General features: G+C 35.8%; 1 protein-coding gene across 1 annotated transcript in view; it reads left to right on the top strand.

Moving 5' to 3' along the window:
• The window catches only part of LOC134538255 (DNA replication factor Cdt1), a 31,273-nt gene that overhangs the window by 2,043 nt on the left and 10,121 nt on the right, over window positions 1-19,109 (top strand). The window contains exons 2-9 of the mRNA XM_063379406.1: window positions 3,003-3,164; window positions 4,482-4,634; window positions 7,555-7,701; window positions 8,757-8,938; window positions 10,336-10,575; window positions 13,582-13,727; window positions 16,707-16,849; window positions 18,332-18,491. Coding sequence (XP_063235476.1) covers window positions 3,003-3,164; window positions 4,482-4,634; window positions 7,555-7,701; window positions 8,757-8,938; window positions 10,336-10,575; window positions 13,582-13,727; window positions 16,707-16,849; window positions 18,332-18,491 — 1,333 coding nt within the window. The remainder of the gene's footprint in view (window positions 1-3,002; window positions 3,165-4,481; window positions 4,635-7,554; window positions 7,702-8,756; window positions 8,939-10,335; window positions 10,576-13,581; window positions 13,728-16,706; window positions 16,850-18,331; window positions 18,492-19,109) is intronic.

Raw genomic sequence — 19,109 nt, 5'->3', positions numbered from 1 at the left:
GAGCATATAATGAAAGTTATTTCATATTTGTACGATTTTTTTTGGCGCTAATCCGTACAATACAGATTTACCTATTTTTCCACCACCTCTTTCCATTATGGTTTTAATTGTGAATTTGCACCATTATAGTTCTTGGGCTGAGTATAGGAAGCATACTAGTCTACCCACAGCATCTTACTTATTTAAAATAATTAACTTTAGTAACAAATGCACTTTCGTCAATGTGTTCCAGAAAGTAGTGTTTTGCAGATGTGCTTTCAAGAGAGATGGTGAGGAAATTAGAAAGTGATGGCTAAATTTCCTAAAGTAATTAAAAAATCAGTAAAAATTCTGTATCATTTCATGCATCCCAGTTTGTTTTTGATCTTGATGACATGATCCTTTACATTTTGATCTTGTGGTACATGATGCTTGCTGATTTAATTTAATTTGTTGAAAGATCTTTCTCTATAATTTTATCACAAAAATTCATGCTCTAACAATGAAAAAAAAAATTACTATAAATGCACAATACATTTGTGCATTGAAAAAACAAATATTTCTTTACATTCACGATACAGCTTTTCTGCATTCTCACATTAAACAGTTTTAACATTACTACATTTGAAATGACAATACCAATGTTGAATTATGTAGGTACTTCATGCTAAAAATGGGAAATAAAAATATCAAATCTATGTACATGTAGCTACTTAAGAAGTTTTCATATTATAACATGAAATAATAACAAAGAATGCATATTCATGGTAGAAAGTAATGGAAACTTATATTATTTTAATTTCAATTTATCTGATATTAGTGTTAGCTTTTTCAACACAGGGATGATGTGTGATGTATGAACTGTAACGAATGAAAATGTAGGTACCAAATAAACTAGAATGCACATGCAAAACATAGAATTGACAGATAAATAATTTTTTCTAGTACCAAAAGGTTTGGCATGGAAGTAACAAAAGTGTTTCATGCCTAGTAATGATATAAAAAACAAAAAAAAAACTTGTTTTAGTCATTTTCACTCATGGAAAATCAAGTTTTAAAAGAAGCTACGGAAACAGAACTACACATCCACCCTCGGCGAATACTTAAATGCTTTTCGTAAAACTTTCAGTTGGTTACTATGAGCAATTTTAAAATAGTGTGGTTTATTTCTGAAGCTCCATGCACCGTATGTGTGACCAGATGCGCGTGGCCCTTAAGAGTGCTCAAACTGATCAACGTTGAACAAATTTTCTTGTTTTTAATCTGGTATTGCGATGCCCTACCAGGGCAACCGTCCAGGGGTGGGTAAGTCTGGCAACCCACGCCACCCCTTTTGTTATTGACGCAGCTTTCATGTAAAATGTTTGTCGTTGAATCGTAGACCACCTTTCATTCTAAAATGCAAACGTAATTAATTTGGATTTTGATGAGAACATTAAAATTTCTTAAGATAAATTAGCAAAACGATCATTGAAATTTAAATTCTAGACCGGCTTAAAAATGTTGGTTTGAAGAGTTAAATCTTAATATTCTGGGATTTTGGGAAGGGGGGCGGGGGGGGGGGGGGCATAGAACCTCCTGTTTTCTGAGCCCGCCAAGTCACATCTCCACAAAATATTCGGGCTCCGCAAAGTCTAGGGTCGACTGTGCCCTATTAATCATCACAAAAAAATGTTCTGAAGGATAAGTATGGTAGTATGGTAGGGTCTACTGTAAAATAACTTATAAAATATTAATTAAACAGGTTGACTAATCCAGTGGTCTGTTGAATGAACATGTAGTCTAATAGGTGACTATCATTGAAAATAAATAGGTGTTTTTTTTTTATTGACTTGAATATTATACGTATCATCCTAGAAGAAAAGAATTTGCATGCAGTGACATATAAAGTTGGGTATGATTAATGGAAGTACCTACATATCAGATGTTTTATTTTCAGCTGATGTAGTTTCAACATGTATCGTTTTATAGGACAGTAAAAGTTTGATTAACCATCACCGTCCGGAACAGGGCTATGAGGGATAACTGAATAAATGGGTACCTAACAGAAGTATCTTAATCAGAGTTTATACCTTAAAAATTCTTATGTTTTCCCTTAAATTTTATCAAGCATCCTTGAAAACTCCTTAATAAAGAATGATTATGTATAAGTATACTTGTTTTTTTTTTGTTTATGACTTCGGATACAACACTTTACGCTCGCACAATTTAAGTTGTTTGTATTTTGTATCTCACCTTCAAAATAAAAAAGAAATGTGTTTTAATGTCTTTCAATAAACTTATAAAGTAAGTTTTTTTAATTAGTTACCAAATTAAATTTTTTAGACTACAAATTTCAGATGGACATTGTACTTTTGTTAGTTATGTGTTTCAGGGATAATTCTGGATAGTAGGTGCTTATATGAAAGAAGGTTGAATTAAACAAGGACATAATTTTTTGTGCATTTACTTTTTAACATTGTTATTTTCTCAAAGGACTTTGTCTACATGCATATGTACTTCTATAAACCTATGTTACTTTAAAATAATCTCTGTCATCTCCTGTGCTTTTTAGGCTTGTGCTTTCTGCACAGTGATGCTCCGTTATCGTGTAGGGTGTGAAAAGTAATCCGTGGATTATGACATGTCTTTTATAATATTACTATAGTAACATGTCTGTTTGTTAATATCCGCACATTTTTAATTAGACGATGATGGACAACAGAAACTGACTGTCAAACGAGTGACGGTTAACAAAAGTTTTACTGTAGTTCCAACTATCATTCGTGTTTGTTACTGTACCAAAAATTATCAGAACAATGGTGTGCCTTTCACTTTTACCAACATAACAATATGTTGGAACAAGTGCTTTCATGTTTCAAAGTTACACATAAATAAATAAAACCCTAAGTGGGCTTTTTTTTTTTGTTCGGGTAAGTTGAAATACACTATCTCTGGTAGAGTACTGGCTCTTGCTCACGATGTAAGTGTGACTGCAAGGGAACATTATCGTTGTAACTGTGTGTGTGTGTGGTCGTTGGTAGGCAGTCGCCAGTGAGGGCCCAGGAGATGTGCCCGTGCTCTCGGAGAATGCAGCCCTGCCAGCCGAGACGATCTCGGGCCTTGCGCTCGGTGCTGGAGGCAGCGGGGTGGTGGGCGTGGAAGCTCGGTCTATCCCCGGGACACCCACCGTGGACGCCGCCCAGGTAGGCTCTCGTCTGCTGTGTTCGTCTGTGCTGCCGTCGTCGTGTTCGGGATATCTGCTCTGTCTCGTCGCTGGGCTTGTTGTCGTGTTGCCCATGTTATCTTTCCTAGCATCGTTGTTGGGTTCGTCGGTTTGTCGCTGTGGTGGCCAAGGTATTTTTTTTTTGTTTTTATTTACTGTTCTTGTTGGAACTGTCTTGTCGTTATCAGCCCTCTGTGTCAGTCTGTGCTGAAATTTTTTCTAATTTCTTCTACAGAGTTTTCTGTGCTGCCTATGATTTTAAATTATGAACAATTGCTGATTTTGGCTGTTTTTCCGTGTGTTTGTATACTCATCTTTTTTTTTTGTCTGTTATTCGGGTGTCTTATGACATGACATATCGTATAACCAGCAAGGGCATATGTAAACAAAAAAAATCTTAAATCATTTTTCCCTATTGCAAGAACCATTCAAAAAATCTACATGGTGTAAGACCGCCGAACCTTGTTTTATGATAATTAGTGTTGGGCCGAACCCAATTTTTTTGAATCTGAATCTCATATTCGAATTTCAAAGGCCCATATGTCTGTTGTGTCAATACTAATGTAAGTTTTTTTGAATATACAAGTTCGATTTTTTTTTAGGATCACCCAATCCATCATCTAGACTTAAGCATCATCTTGACATTAAGCATGTCAATTTTAATTTTCACCTTTACTTTATTTTATGTGACAAAATAATTGACATTTTAGAATAATATTGAATAATACCTATTGTAATTATAAATTCAAAGCTAGGCCTATGTGTTTTTTTAGTAAGTAACACTAACTTGTGTTTTACTTAATCAAAGATGTGATTGTTCTTTTAAAATATATAGAACATCGTAACAAAAATAAAATCTGACCATAGAAAATCTTTCAAATAAAGAAATTTATATAAAATTCATGTAACACCCTCAAAATAAATTTACAGCAAATACCTGGCGCCTCCACCAACGAGGTAAAACATTTTAATTTTTCAAACATGTCTCGTGTAGCGGAGAGCTGGTAGGGTTTACTAGGGTACTCCTATTTTTCGCATGAATCCATTTCATCACTGCTTCACCTCACCATTCTCTAATGACCTTAATGTCGATGAGACTTGCACCTTAATTTGTTTAGTTATTCTTTTTAATGTTATTTTTTTTTTAAATAATGCTTCACCACGAAAATATGTTTACATTTGTGGTTGTGATTGCTGTTCCAGTTACAGCATTTGCCCTTGCGTGGAAGTGGCACGTCACTCAAGTCTTAAGGGAAACAAGTTCTTTGTTAACTGATTGTTCTGTTGCTTGTGGCAGGCGGTTCCTGTTGCCAGCGAGGTTCCTGTGCTCCCGGAGGATGCAGTTCCGCAGATCGAGGCAAGATCAGGCCCTGAGCTAACTGCCGGCAGTAGCGGAGTGGATATGCGAGGAGGGGCCGGCCTCATGACTCCCACCAAGAAGACTTCCCAGGTTCGTCAGTTGTTCGTGGAGGGGAAACTAGATTTTATAGAAAAAAATTGGTTGTCTGTGAAGTCGCTTTACGGACAATAGTTTAACGTGACGACGTCATAACAAAACATTGATAAAATGATTGCATACTTTTATGAATAAAATTGAATCGTTTTTTTTTTATTGAATTATCACTATTTTGTATGTATACAAAGGAGCAATGAAATGAAATCTACAATTTAATTGATAAATTTACTTTTATTTGCACTCATTAATTCAAATGTGTTTATTACTTTAACGTAGAGATTATTTTAACTATAACTTTTATACATGTTTGCTATTTAACTTCTTCCAATCTGTGTTATTCTGTTAAGGATAGGATGATGATCGGAAAAGTAGGAAACGGATGGGAGTGTTTCAAGTTTAATATGCCTCGCAAAAGTCAAATCGATGGTTTTTCCAATTGAGTGGAAGAGAGATAGATGCGGCGCAAGCGTACAATGAGCGTAACGAGACAATTTGCATAATGGGACACTTTTTTATGTGTGTAGCCGGCGTTCATCGATTTATTAGACGTTGTCACGTCAAAAACCTTCTGAAGTTCTTTTGAAGTTCTACTTCTTTATGTGCGTTATGAAATAATTATGAGAGTGAATTTTTACTACGTGTGCTCATGCAACAAAATTTTTCACATGATGAAAAAAAAAAAAATGTTGATATTTATACTGTCCGGACCAAACGTTGTGGTAGCTGGACTCCCTAGTGCGTCACACGCGGCGCACATTCGGCACGGCCCGGCACGGCTCGGACGTGTTGTCTCTGTTACAAAAACATATGCGTGTATCGCTTTCTCATCGCTCCCCAGGCCACAATGCTTTGGGTTTCACTTGTCCTTATCATGACACCTGAGGCCCATATAGGCAATAACTTAATAACTGAAGGTATAACATGCTTCACAGTGTAGAACTCGTGTATGACATCTCGTATGACTCGTCTGTCAAAACTGTCGACAACGATCTTACGAATTTTCTTCGGCCTGCAAAAAGTAAAGGGGTATATTTCACTTCACAGTATAGTATTTCTCTTTAGACAAAAAGGCGTAGCATAGAATTGAAAAAGAAACCGTTAGGTTGAACTACCATTTCATTAAACAATAAAGAATATTTGCAATTGTTAAGGTCATTTGTACGAGCATTCCTAAGGTAGACTTAATTTACATGAAAATGCAAACACAAGTGTTCATCTACTTAATAACTATTACTTTCTCACTGGCATAAATAATATTCCCACAAATCGTCATACAACGGTCGATACGGCCGCTGTATTTTATGCCGAAACAGAATATCTAACGTGCCTGCATGAATTAGTACGCAGTGTTAAGAAAATTATTTGTGTTGTATTTCAAAATACCAATATGGGGTGTGGGGCCGATAGTTGGTGTTTTTACCCTAACAATAAATACTTAACAACACGAAACAAACACAAAACTGAGATTTCAAAACAAGCTTTAAATTACTTAGTGATTGCACAACTTTCACTCAACTATACCTTTACGGCCATTGCATTTCTATCTATGCTGCTTTTGAGATTTGTACTTTTAAATTCTAGTACGGACGCAGATATCGTAAAACCGCATAATAGAAACGTTGAACATCGTTTATACCATGTACACTGGAATTTCACATTATAATTTTATATAATTTAGGCGAAAAATACAATTATTTAAAATGTTTTGCTTTGAAAACAAGTCGGGTACATTGTACAAATGATATTCAATAAACAATTTATTACTAGGTTTGACGATACCAGCTCTCTTTCATTTTATAATTCAACCCGGAAACATTCGAGTTTAAAACATATCACTTTGTCACCAAATGGAGTAAACAACATTGCTCACGTTTTTTTCCCTGGAGTTCTCTGAGGGTCATTTGGATGTTGTCTGCTCCATTTCCTTATCCTCATTATGCTGGACTCACTCACACCGGTATATATCGCTGCTCTTTCTGTTTCCTTCAGAATTATTGGTGCTGCGAGAAATTTATTTTCTGATTCACTATCACAACAACTCACTACTTCAGCAATAATGTCTCTTTCTCGACTATGAATAACTTTATGAGGCCGTCGGCAGCGTCCACGTCCGTCCATTTCCGTACGTCTCGTAACACGCGCTGCGAGTTGGTCACGTAGCAATGTTTTCATGCTGAACGCTACACGTACCGACCTGCGCGCGCATCGCCTGCCCCTCCGCCGCCTTGCCCCTTCACCCCCGCGCTGACAGCTATCACAACGTTTGGTCCGGACAGTATTGGATACTGAGTATTTATTAAAGTATTTTAATTTGATTGAATTTATACTTAACCAACCGTATTTTTCATATCACTTCTTTTATTATTTTATTTCCTTTTATTATTTTATTTCTATTAATCATTTGCATGAAAAATTAAAGTTGGTTTTTAACTTCTAATGTGTATACACAAGTACATGCACTCTTTTTTTCCCTTCTAATTTACACCTGTTGATGCCAATGCACATATTCTTACGTTCATCTTCATGACCAATGACTTGTGTTACCTTACTTCGCTACTGGCTATGTCTCTTCTCTCACTTTTTTTTCCAGATTCATTTCTTCACCTTTTATTGGTACCAGCGTCTTGCTTTCTTCATTCAACATTACTCATCCATTCTGTAATGAAGATTTTTGAAACAACCAAAAAATAATATAGACTAATACTTTTTTTCAGTTTGCCAGTAAACATCAGTAATGTAGTATGTTGTTTTGTAGTAGTAGTGGTAGTAGTAATGCGTTCATATATATATTTGTGATGTTTCTTTTAATATTCGTGTTGACATCTTTTTTTTTCCCAGCATGTGTCCATGTTTGAGAGTGTCGCTTGGCGAGTGTAGCAGTTTAAAGTTCTCGTTGTTGGTTGCACTGTGGCAGGCGGTGGTCGATGAGACCCCCTGTGCCTCGCCCGTGCTGCTGGGGAACGCAGTCCCGCCAACTGGGACGAGCCCGGGTCCCCAACTTGCCGCAGGGAGTAGCGGTGCCGAGTCTAGTCTCATGACTCCCACCAAGAAGTCTGCTCAGGTAGCTTCGTCACCGCGTTTAAAGTCTTAATTTTATTTTTAGTTCAGTTTCATTTTCAAAATGTAATATTTTTTGGTTGAATTGGTTTTAGTTTTTATAAATGATTCTTATATTATGTAACTGATGCAATAATCAACATGAAATATGATAAAATGTTAACTTGAAACTTTTTTTTAAGTGGTGTACTGTTAGATTGATAGTGGTATAAGCAGTATGTTACTTTAAACAAAAGTTGTATTGACTTACATTTTGATGTTATTTCAGTTTCATTGCATTTCATCATGAAATATTGTCCTTAATAATAACAAATAAGTGATTTCACTTAAAGATCAGCCTTAGTTACCAATTAGGTTATTTCATTTTTGGTAATTTTTATCATATAAATGCTTCTCTTTAAATTTATTGGGCATTTTATGTTTTTCACAAATTTTGTCAAAGCTTAAAAAAAAAAGGCAGTCTGGTCAAATTTTGTGGTTGTTGGCTTGAATTTGACTATGAGAATTATTTTGAAAGTTCTTTATTTCAAAATTTGACTTACTGAAAAATGTTTGGCCTGCCTTTTCCAAAAAACTGTACTATTTTTAAATTTAAAACAGTACACATAGTTTGCTAGGATAAAATTTGTTGGGTATTATAATCATTATTTGCAAAATGTTATTTAAATTTAAATCAATATTAAAGGTATCAATGGTGGGCCACAGTGTTTGTCTATCCTGTGATACATTCTAATTTCTTCCACGAACTTCTTGATGCTGTCTATAAATTTAAAATTTATTATTGGCTGAATTTACCTTGTTTCTGTGTATTCATCTTTCTTTGTCTGTTCTGTGGGTTTACTCTATGACATAAGAGTGCAAACTAGCAGTGGTGAATGTCGAAGATAATGATTTTTAATCACTTATGTGCTGTTTATTCATTCTGTAAATCTTGTAGTAATTCCAGTCATTCTTAAGTTTATGTGCTGAAGTAATTTAGTAAGAAAAAAATTACTTGCTTAAAATGAATTATATATCATTTTGCGTGCAAAGTAATTTTTTTTTTTTCTGTTGATTCAGGAACTTTCTCTGAGCGAGATTAAATCCAGACTGTCGAGAAGCGAAAAACTGAAGAAAGCGATGAACGCTTTCAGCAAATCATCTGCGAGATGTGCACAGTTAGAGGCTGCGAGGAAGGCGCTGGACAAAACTATACCTCAGCTTCAAAATTTTGAAAAAGTTGAAGTGGAATTTCATACAAGGTATTCTCTCTATTTGTTCTCTTTTGCATGGGGTTTGTAGGATAGCGATACAAATATTTGGTGATGTGCTTTAAGTGCTAACGGCTACCTTCATTCTAATTAAATATGGTAGTAGAATGTTAAAAAACTTTAAAACAGAGGTCAACAGATTATTTAAGTCATGAAAAAGTAAGGTACCTGAAGTACTAGTCATAAAAGTCAAGAAAAAGTTTTCCAAGACACTTTTACTGACTTGATTATGGTTTTTTTATGCCTCACTTAAGTTTATAGTCATGCACTATATGTAAATGTTGATAGATGGTACTCTTAATCATGTGGAAATATTTTTTTTAAAGGTTTTGTTTTCTAACTTAAAAATGGCACTGTTCTATAACTATAACACCACACTACACTGCAAGGTGTAATGCAAGATATTGTGAAAAGCAGATAATTTTATACTAATACTTTTTCTCATTGGCCCCTGTATGTAAAGTACCATCATAGGTCACAAAAAATAAATAACAAATTCAATGTGGTTAGGCGCCATCTATATAGCACTGAGCATAATAAAACAACTATGTATATATTGGTTCTCAGTTTTGGCTAGTTTGATTTGCAAAATGACAAACATTTGATTATATAAAAAAAATTAAGTTTTATTAACTTGTAAGAGAGAACAGAAGCTGGGGTGGACCAACAGACTCCTCTCAGTTTTCCAGGAACCCATTACCGGTAATTGCAAAGTGACAAAAATTATGGTCCCTTCAGGCTTTGAATATATATACTGTATAGAAGTTGCGAGTGGATAGGATTTACTCTACGTTTTTCAGGAGCGTATGATGAGCAGCTTTGAGCAGCTTGGGAACTTCACCGCTGCAGGGCGCTGCCGTAACGCCCTGTATCGTCTTAGTTTGTTATTTACACGTTAGAGCGCAGCACTGTCACCCGCTGTCATTCCTGCACCCCGCTCCCATCATTCACTGCAGCTCAAGGTCGTTCAACAAGAGGGGGAAGGGGTGTTTGAAGAGTTCGACACTTGTCCGCTAGGGACCACCACAAGTCGATGCCCCTAGAGATGGTGGCGATTGCGGCGGTGAATTAACCAACTATCTCAAACCGTATTAGAAATTTTAACCTGGGCTGGCGACTTCTATACAGTATATATATTCAAAGCTTCAGGTTTGTGTTAATGAGTTTTGACTGTATCAGGATCATAGGGTAACGGAAGTGAGTATGTTACGTAGTTAATGTGTGTAATGTATGTTCGGAATATTGCTCTGTGGCGCAGGGGTTAAAAATAAAAGGCAGCAGCAGCAGCAGCGCTTGATTTCATGTACCTCCCCCTCACATTCACTGCACTCTACCACCACGGACCCCTTTACGAATGCTGGACAATGAGTGTGAGTGTTGGCCCGCAGCCCTCGGAAGGCCGTCCAGGGGACCCCGGAGAAGCGGGGGGTTCTCGGGAGCTCCCCGCAGAAGAGGGCCGTCCCCGGGAGCTCCCCGCAGAAGGCCCCCGGGCTGCCGCTCCCCTTCCCGTACCGCGGCCTGGCCGAGGTGTTCCGCTGCGTGGACGTGGTGGTGTCCATGCTCTACAACCGCAGCGAGGCCGTCACGTTCAAGAAGGTGAAGGCGGCGGTTCAGGAGATGCTGCACAGGTGACTTCGGCGGTTCGGTATTTGCAGGCGTGTCACACTTTTTCACTAGGCACCCTACATAACTAATTCTAGGGACCGGAAAAAAATTCGCGGGTTCAATGACCTCCGGGATGAACCCACTCATTGGCTGCTGTCTTGTGAGACGTCCCAACGTAGCAGCCTGTGATTCGATAAAGCTTTGGTCGGGTGTTTCTCATTGGCTCAGCGTCATCCAGGTGAGTTGTGAGCCATTAGCAGAGGCTGTTTGTATTTTAGTCTATCTCGAAATGAATTCGCGAATTTTTCCGGTCTCTACTAATTACTATGTTACTACTGCTCTGTTCTTTGAAGCCAGCTTTATACGCTATGGAGATATGATTTTTTTTAATGATAAAACAAAACTTACCCTTTTTTTTCACCCCCTTAAAATTTGAATGCTAGAAAATTGAAGAAAGAAAAAAAAACAACAATGTTTTTTTTTTTGTTCATTCTTAATTCATACCCTTAGATCTAGTAGCTATTTTAGTAATCATATTTTTCTTATTTTTAAAATTTGTTATTCTTTACCAAATAATTTACGTCTTAATTCGTTTCGAAGATTTTTTTTTAATAAATAAAACTTTGCCTCTTTTCACCCCATTAAAAGACAAATTTTGATAAATAAAAAAAATACAGTACGTAACTGTACATACAAGTTGTTTTTAGTTTCTAACTTCTATTTCCAATAGAATCAGAAGTGTTCATTTTTCGTTTTTTGAAGCCATACTAATCCCTTTTTCATCCCTTAGTGGTTCAACAATTGCAATATTGTGGTTAGTAGTGTTTGTTTGTTCATTATTGGTACTCAATATTTCTTATGTTTGATTAGATTCTACAATATTATTATTCATCTTAAATACATATTTATTCCTTTTTCACCCCTTAGGTGTTGAAATTTGTAAAAAGGTAAAATTGTGGTTGGTAGTTTTAGTTTCTTTATAATTGGTTCTCAATTTTTGTTTCTTATACTTTATTAGATTCAAAGAGAATTATATTCATTGCACTACAGTAGAATCCCGCTGATGCAACCCCTCACGGTTTCCGGAAAAATAAACGGAATGGTCGCAATAGAGAATTCGGGGTGTCACCGCATCGTCGGATACATTGTGTGAATGCCGCTCGGGCAGTGTCTAGCCGAGCTCGGTGCATTCACTATCGCACGAAAAGCCGTCTCAGCTGTCATGTTATCTTACCCGCCCGCACGAAAAGCCGCTGTGCGAGAGCGTAAGAAACTCGTCCGCCCAGGCTGGCGGTGACGGCGACTTGACGTCATACGTGACGTGACGCGACGCTTACCTCTTCATCCCCTGCTAATTCTTCAAGGTTAATCCCTCCCAGAGCTACAAACAATGTAAAAACACCCCCCCCCTCCTCCTTTTCCAACTAACATTTCAACACATTCCCTCCCTTATTTCAACCTTCTGCATGAGAAACTGTCAGCATCCTCCTCCCCTCCCACACCGCGTGCGGCAAAAGCCAGGTTGTATAGTCCATTCTCGGTAAAATAAATATTATTATGGGCTTATACGACTGTCCTTCGCCGTCAATAAATACTTTATATACAATTTGTTTATTAGTCACACAGCAGTTTCTGCTGAAAAATCACTAATACCTCAAATTTTAATTAATAGAAAAATTTAGCAGGGCCGTAAATATATTTATTTTACTGCATAGTTACTTTTCCATCTGCATTCCAACGTGTTTTTTTTTTCTTTTTTTACGTCGTGAAGGGACGTGGAAAAGATAATTGCTTGAGCTGTCAAAATAAACATCGCTGACGGCACGGGCAGGAGCTCATCCTGTCGGTCTGTCGCTGTGATTATCTACTCCAAAAACATGTCACAGCATTTCAGGATAGCATTGTTCTTATATCTTTCGTTTATAGCCGAATGTTTTCTACCTGATCCACAAAAGTTCCTTTGCAACGTTTTGAACGAAAATAACCACCAGCCGGCTAGCATAGCCGAACTCGCGTGACGTGAGTTCACTTAGCGCGAGTATTTATTGGAACCCATTGTTCGGGGTATGCAAGTCCGAGGTGTATAGCATAATTCCACACAATTTTTTTTTGTTTAGCTGCGCATGTGCGAAGTCAGCGATGTTATAAAAAAATAGCCGAGAACCAAACACCTGGCGACGTCGTTAACACAGTGAACACAGCTTTGTGTGGGCAGTGACACCTGAGATGCAGCTGGCAAGTTCACATCACACTAACCAGTCGCAAGACAAAGGCACGGGACCGGGGCGGCAATAGACGCGCGCGTAGATGCTATCAGGTGATGCGCGCAGATTACTGGTATTGGCTAGCGTGGACAATCTAGAGGGGTGGTATCTTTTTTTAGCCGTCTTTTGTTTGCCTGTCTACTTGCAGTACAGCGCTTGCCAAGATAAACGTGAACACATAGCGCCCAACAAAGTGTAACAGACTTGTTTTTCAGCCGTTTTTACTCAAATTTTCGACTTTCTCTGCTCAAATTTTTCACGGTTTCTCAAAAAACGGTCGTATAAACGGAATGGACGCATCAGAGGGGGGGTCGCATTGGCGGGATTCTACTGTATTTTACCCCTTTTTTATTCCTTTAGGGATGGAATGCTGATTGTATTTACCCTAATTTTTAATAAAGCAAAAGACCTTACTATTGAAAAAAGTTTCATAAATTCCATCAATTAGTTGCAATTGATGCTGGAAAAAAAAGGCAAACAAACAGATCAATACACAAATAAGACAAAAAAATTTAAAATTTTATTTTTGAGTACGGAAAAATGTGAATACCTATTTCCAATATTTTTTTTCATAATATTATTAATATTATCTAATACAGACTTTTTACCTCAGACAGTTTTATTATTAATATAGATTACCTAATTTATTGGTTAGATTTGCTTAACTTTTTTTATTTTGCATAATGACTAGATTTAAAGTGTGTTTTAGATAGTCAGTTCAAACCATATGTTGAGTACAAAAGATGTTCTTGTATTTGATTCCAGAACCTTTACAGAGCAACATTTGGGACAGATAAAAGCTGTTTTTCCTGATGCCTATATTTTTCATCAGGAAAAAGTAAGGAATTTTGGGTCAACATCAAAGGCAGATACATATGAGCTCACCATCACACCTATTCTTTCATCTAAATGTAAGTTATCTGCAAATAAAATACTATGTCATCGTCATCTGTAGAGACTGTATGTCAATCAACGTTAAAAAACGATTCCTAAATATAACACAGGAATTTTCACTTCCAAAATAATTGCTACATTAATGAAATTAAATTTCTGCTGATCTATACCCATTCATCTCTTTTGAAGCAAAATTATGGAACTAGATTTTTGTTGATGAAACCAGTCCAGGAAGCCATAGGCTAGCTGCAGATCATGTTTTATGTTTTTACTCAGGAATTTAATGTATTTATTTCCTTGATGAAAGTTACTATTGCTTGAAAGGCAGACCCATCTATCTGTATGTGTGTGTGTAGGTAGATATAATAAATGATGTGTTGGAGATAATTTTATAGTCAAGGTAATAATTTATTTGAGGCAATATTATAATGAGCAATATTGTTGTTATGTTATGTTTAGTGTAGTCTTTTTTTTTATGTAGTTTAATATCTGCAGTAGTCTTCAGTTGGAAGTAGTATTACATTTGAGATAGTTTTAAATTATAGTTACAGTGAAATTCCGTTACAACGTACTTCAGAATAACGTATCTTTCAGTTCAACGTATGATTTTAAATTCCCGCTCAAAACACCAATGTAAACAATGTAAAAATATTTCACTTTAACATTAAAAACGTATCCTACCTTTCATTACGACGACCATTCTTTTCCAGTTATCAGGAAAATTTTACATAATTGTTATTGTGTTTGCGGCGGGGTTCTTTAATATAAATGTACATTATGATTAATTTTTATCGCTTTCAAGAATCGTTAACAAGTATGAAACGTAAACAAACAATGTCTCAACGATTCATAGAATCATAGTACAGTATAACGCGCCATTCTTCTTCCTCCATGGATCACACACTTTAGTGCACGAGACTATCTAAACAATCGATTGCTGTCTTGCCCCTCTTCAAGACAATTGTTTTCAGCTGCGCAGCTTTTGGTTATTTGTAGAGCACGTTCTAAAAGTTTTTATTAACGCAGATACAAACGTTAAATAAAAATTATATTTTAACTTATATCCAATGTTAATTTATGCAGGTTAAGTTATGAACTGTTTGGTGTCACAACATGGTCGACACGCTTTATTTGTGTTGTCATAAAGATAGGAATGTCGCCTGGCACAGCCATGCTCGCGACGCGCGCTACTAGTGTGGTGCTATTGTTATCTAAGGATGCGAGGTTTGTTTACGTTTGACGTGGCGCGAGGCAAACAATATTGTTGATTGAATATTTTAATCAGGATGGATGGCCAAAAAGATAAAAAGAAACGCAAGCAGTTTACTTTGAAAGAAAAAGGTGAAAATTTTAAAAGAAGTTGACAAAGGCAGGAAAAATGCAGATGTGGCACGGTCGTTTGGTTTGGTGCCCACTACACTGTCAACAATAATAAAAGATGTGAAAAATTTATAAACTGTATGAACAGTCATCTTTATCTGCTGGTCGCAAGAGACTTCGCCTATGAGATGACGAGGGAATTCTATCCCAATAAATGTACATATCTGCAAAATAGTTTAACCCATTTGTAATTTTGTGTTAGACAGATATAAATTTAGTATATGGAGGCCTTGGATTTAGGCTACTGTATTAAGTTCAGTATTTATTTTTTTAAATTCTTGTTTTACAAATATTTGCTTCTAAGCTAATGTAACATTTGATCCCCTACTACTTTATTTTTAAAAATTCAAAAATACTACGTTTTAAAGGTAACTTTCAGAATAAAGTACTTTCATTACTAATTATAAAAGTTGAGGCTTTATTGATGTACTTTATAACGAGATTCTACTGTAGTCTTAAATTCTAACTTAGTTGTATATTCGAGGTAATATTAAATTTGACCTAGTTTTATTTTCGAGGTAGTCTTAAATTTTACGTAGTTTTATATTCGAGGTAGTCTTACATCGGAGAAAGACTTTTCCAAGAATTTGTCTCATACTAGAATAGGTCTTATGTGTAAATTAGTTTTAATTTTGATTTGTTTCTTGTCCTAAAAACTGTCTTACACTCCAGGTTGTTGTCTATGTGGCCCATGTTATACCTGACGTAGTCATATCTTTAAGGGAAGGGAGGGCTACATAAATAAAGTAATTTTTTCCTGAGGCCTTTTGTTTTTGAATTTATCTTACGTTTGACGCATTACATGCAGTTGTGTGCTATTTCATATTGTAGAAACTGTGGTTAGCAAAATAACTGTGTTCGCTATTATAAATTTACACAACCCATCACCAATTTTTTGATATTTTGCGATTACCATTTTACAAGTTTACAAATGCTGTAGCAAGCACATGAAGATTGCAGAGAGTATTGAAAAGTATCGATGATAATGCATGACCTTCTGTAACTAAAGTGGTTCTAAGTGTTTATTCTTGAGAGCATTGAAACCTTTGAGCCCACACATTCAAGAATTTTGCAAACCCATAGTAGCACGTCCAGTTAAACAATTAAAAAGATATCTACACTTCGGTGTTCTGATTACACATTAAAACATACATACTTTGTTGCCTTTAACTGCCATGTAAGTTGAGAATAACAAAATATTTTAACTTTATTTTAAAACTCTTTAATGTTAATGATTATATTTTGCCAGCATTTTGGGTCTGGAGTCTTCACTATTTTTTCAGTTTGCTTTTTAATTAAAACCCTCTCAAGAAAATCCCACTTAAGAATAATAAGTTAAAAAAATTAGTATTTGACTTATTATTACATAAAATTTACCCTTTTAATGGGTTTTCCCTGTTAACAAGGATACATTTTTAAGTACCTTGAGAAAATTATTTACTGTAGCATTAAAATTATTTTAGTAATAATATTTATGTATTTCAGGCTCATAAAAAAGACCACCAACCTGTGGCAAAAATAAATGTAATGTCTTTCATAATTTTTTAAAATGTATTTAGATGTTATTTTGCATTCAAAAATATATTATTATTTGTATGTGCTTTATTTTAATGCAGGGAAAAATGATAACAGTTTGCACATCTCAGATGAGGACGTGCCGAAACCTGCTGACAAGGTTTTGATGACTCCCACTTCCATTTTGGAGCGCAAAAGAATTTTCTACAATAATCTATTGGAAAGAGTTTTCGAACAACATGAGGTAAGGTTACCAGAAGGGACTTTGTATACATGTGAATTTTTTTTTTATTTTATTTTTTTTTTTATTCTTGGACCTGTTGTTGATGGTTAATGCATCACTCTTATGTGGTGAGTCATAGGTTCAAACTAGAATTGGGCGGGATTTTGGATTTTCCCGAAAAACTGGGTCGGGCGGGAAATTACTTTTAATTATTATTTTTTTTATTGTCAAGAAACTTTCTTTGAAGGAATTGGGGTTCCGCCAAAAGAAAAGTCACTCATAGGGTTCCTTGGTCGAAAAAAAATTGGGAACTGCTGTTCTGGGCAGTGAGGTTCATAATGGCTTGATGGTTTGACTGTAAAATATTTGACATACTGTAGAGTTCCGCCAACCCGTACACCGCTCCTCTATACATCCTGTTAGTCTGGATGGGATTAAAAAAAAAATGGAAATATTTATTCCAAAGATGTTTTGTTTTGTTAATCCTACATCAGTTCGTAGGTTAAAAACTTAGGTACAAATTTTAAAACTAAAAGTAGGCCGTAGATAAATTGTTGTATTTATGGAGAAAATTTTTTTTTGTAGTTTTAATCATCTAAATCTTGTATTAAATTTTTTTTAAGACAAATTCAGTTCAAACTGTACTTTCGGTGACTAGATCTGATTCCATTTAGTCTGGATTAGCGGTACTCTACAGTACTTTAAAAAACTATTAATTTGCTGCTCTACCCACATTGCTTCACTCGTCTGTCTCTCCTCTGTGTCGTGTCAGTAAACCCCCTTTTTCGTTCATTCTCTACTATAAACATACATTTGCAGTGGAAAATCATTAATAAAGTCAACTCTTATTAATACGAACTGCTTTCATGGTCCCCAGAAATTACATAGGAGTTATTCTGCTTAGTAGTTTGTTTGCAAAGTGGGTTTTAGTCCCATAAGGGAAAAAAAAAAAATCAAATGTAATTTATAATGGTTAGTACAAATATTGAATGATGTAAAGAAAGAATTGTAAGTTTCAAATAAAATAATATTGATTACTGATACCTAGAGACAAGATTATATGGTGAATTGCAATAAAACAGAAATAATGCCAAAAGGCATTTCAATACACTATATAACACCGAACTGCAACCTAGATCATGAAATTGATCAGCATTTTTATTTTCTGAACTCAAATCCCAAAAAAAAAATCTTAATACATTTAATGAATGCAATTTATTTAGAATTAAGTCTCTACCAAAGTGTATGTTATACTAAATAAATTGAATTTTTTTTTGAGCTTACAATTTTCATTGGTAACGCACTTTTACATAACGACTTTGGTACATTTTTCAAACATGCCAAATACCTGCCTTTTTTTTTTTATTGTTCCCACTAGTTAGAGCATGCTTATTACAAATGTTACACAGTAAAAACTAAAAATGCATCGTGTATCAGTCAAAGTTACGCTGTTTCGGTGTAATTAAGTAAACGGAACATTTGAGTGTTTTTCCCCTTGTTCAGAAATTCCTGTCGTCCCTGGATCCGCCATTGGTCGTCCCCCGGAGTGAGCTGGCCCGCTGGCACCCTCAGTTCGAGGTCGACGCCGCGGAGGAGGTCGCTCCGCAAGAGCTGCCCCAGCCCCCCAACGTCAGGAAGTTCACCTCCGCCAAAGACGTGTTGGGTAAGCCTCTGCAATCTACATCAAATAAAAAGGGTGAATGTTCATTCGTTCGTCCAAAATCTTGAAGTCGCCGAACGTTCCTCACCGATTGCCATGAAATTTTGACACAACGTTGCATTCGTATACGCTTGTATTCTTACATACCTGTGTCACACCTCTGTCAGTTAAAAATATAGATAAAAATATAGATAAGTTATATATACACACATACATATATATACACACACACACACATATATATGTGTGTGTGTTCATCAGTTTTGTAAAGATTTAGCTAGAAAGATATAGACATACAGGTAGGGAGATATACAGATACATAGAGATGGAATGAGGTATATACATGTAAATGCATAGGGAGATACCGGTATATTGATATATATAGGTATAGAGATATAGAAAGACTTTTGTGTATGTGTGTGTGAATATATATATATAGAGAGAGAGAAAGAAGTATAATGAGATTTATTGAGGGTCATATATAGAGAGATAGAAATGCCTTGTGTATGTGTACCTACGGAAAAAAAAATACAAGAAAATTGTGTGCTTTCTCTTTTCTTTCTTTTCCATTTAACCAGACTGAGCCACAGCAATGAGTAGCTGGTACAGCTGGTCTATAAT

Source organism: Bacillus rossius, chromosome 13 (assembly GCF_032445375.1).
Source record: "Bacillus rossius redtenbacheri isolate Brsri chromosome 13, Brsri_v3, whole genome shotgun sequence".
Classification (NCBI taxonomy): domain Eukaryota; kingdom Metazoa; phylum Arthropoda; class Insecta; order Phasmatodea; family Bacillidae; genus Bacillus; species Bacillus rossius.
The sequence above is the reverse complement of the archived record's forward strand: the minus strand, read 5'-3'. Positions and strand labels throughout refer to the sequence as shown.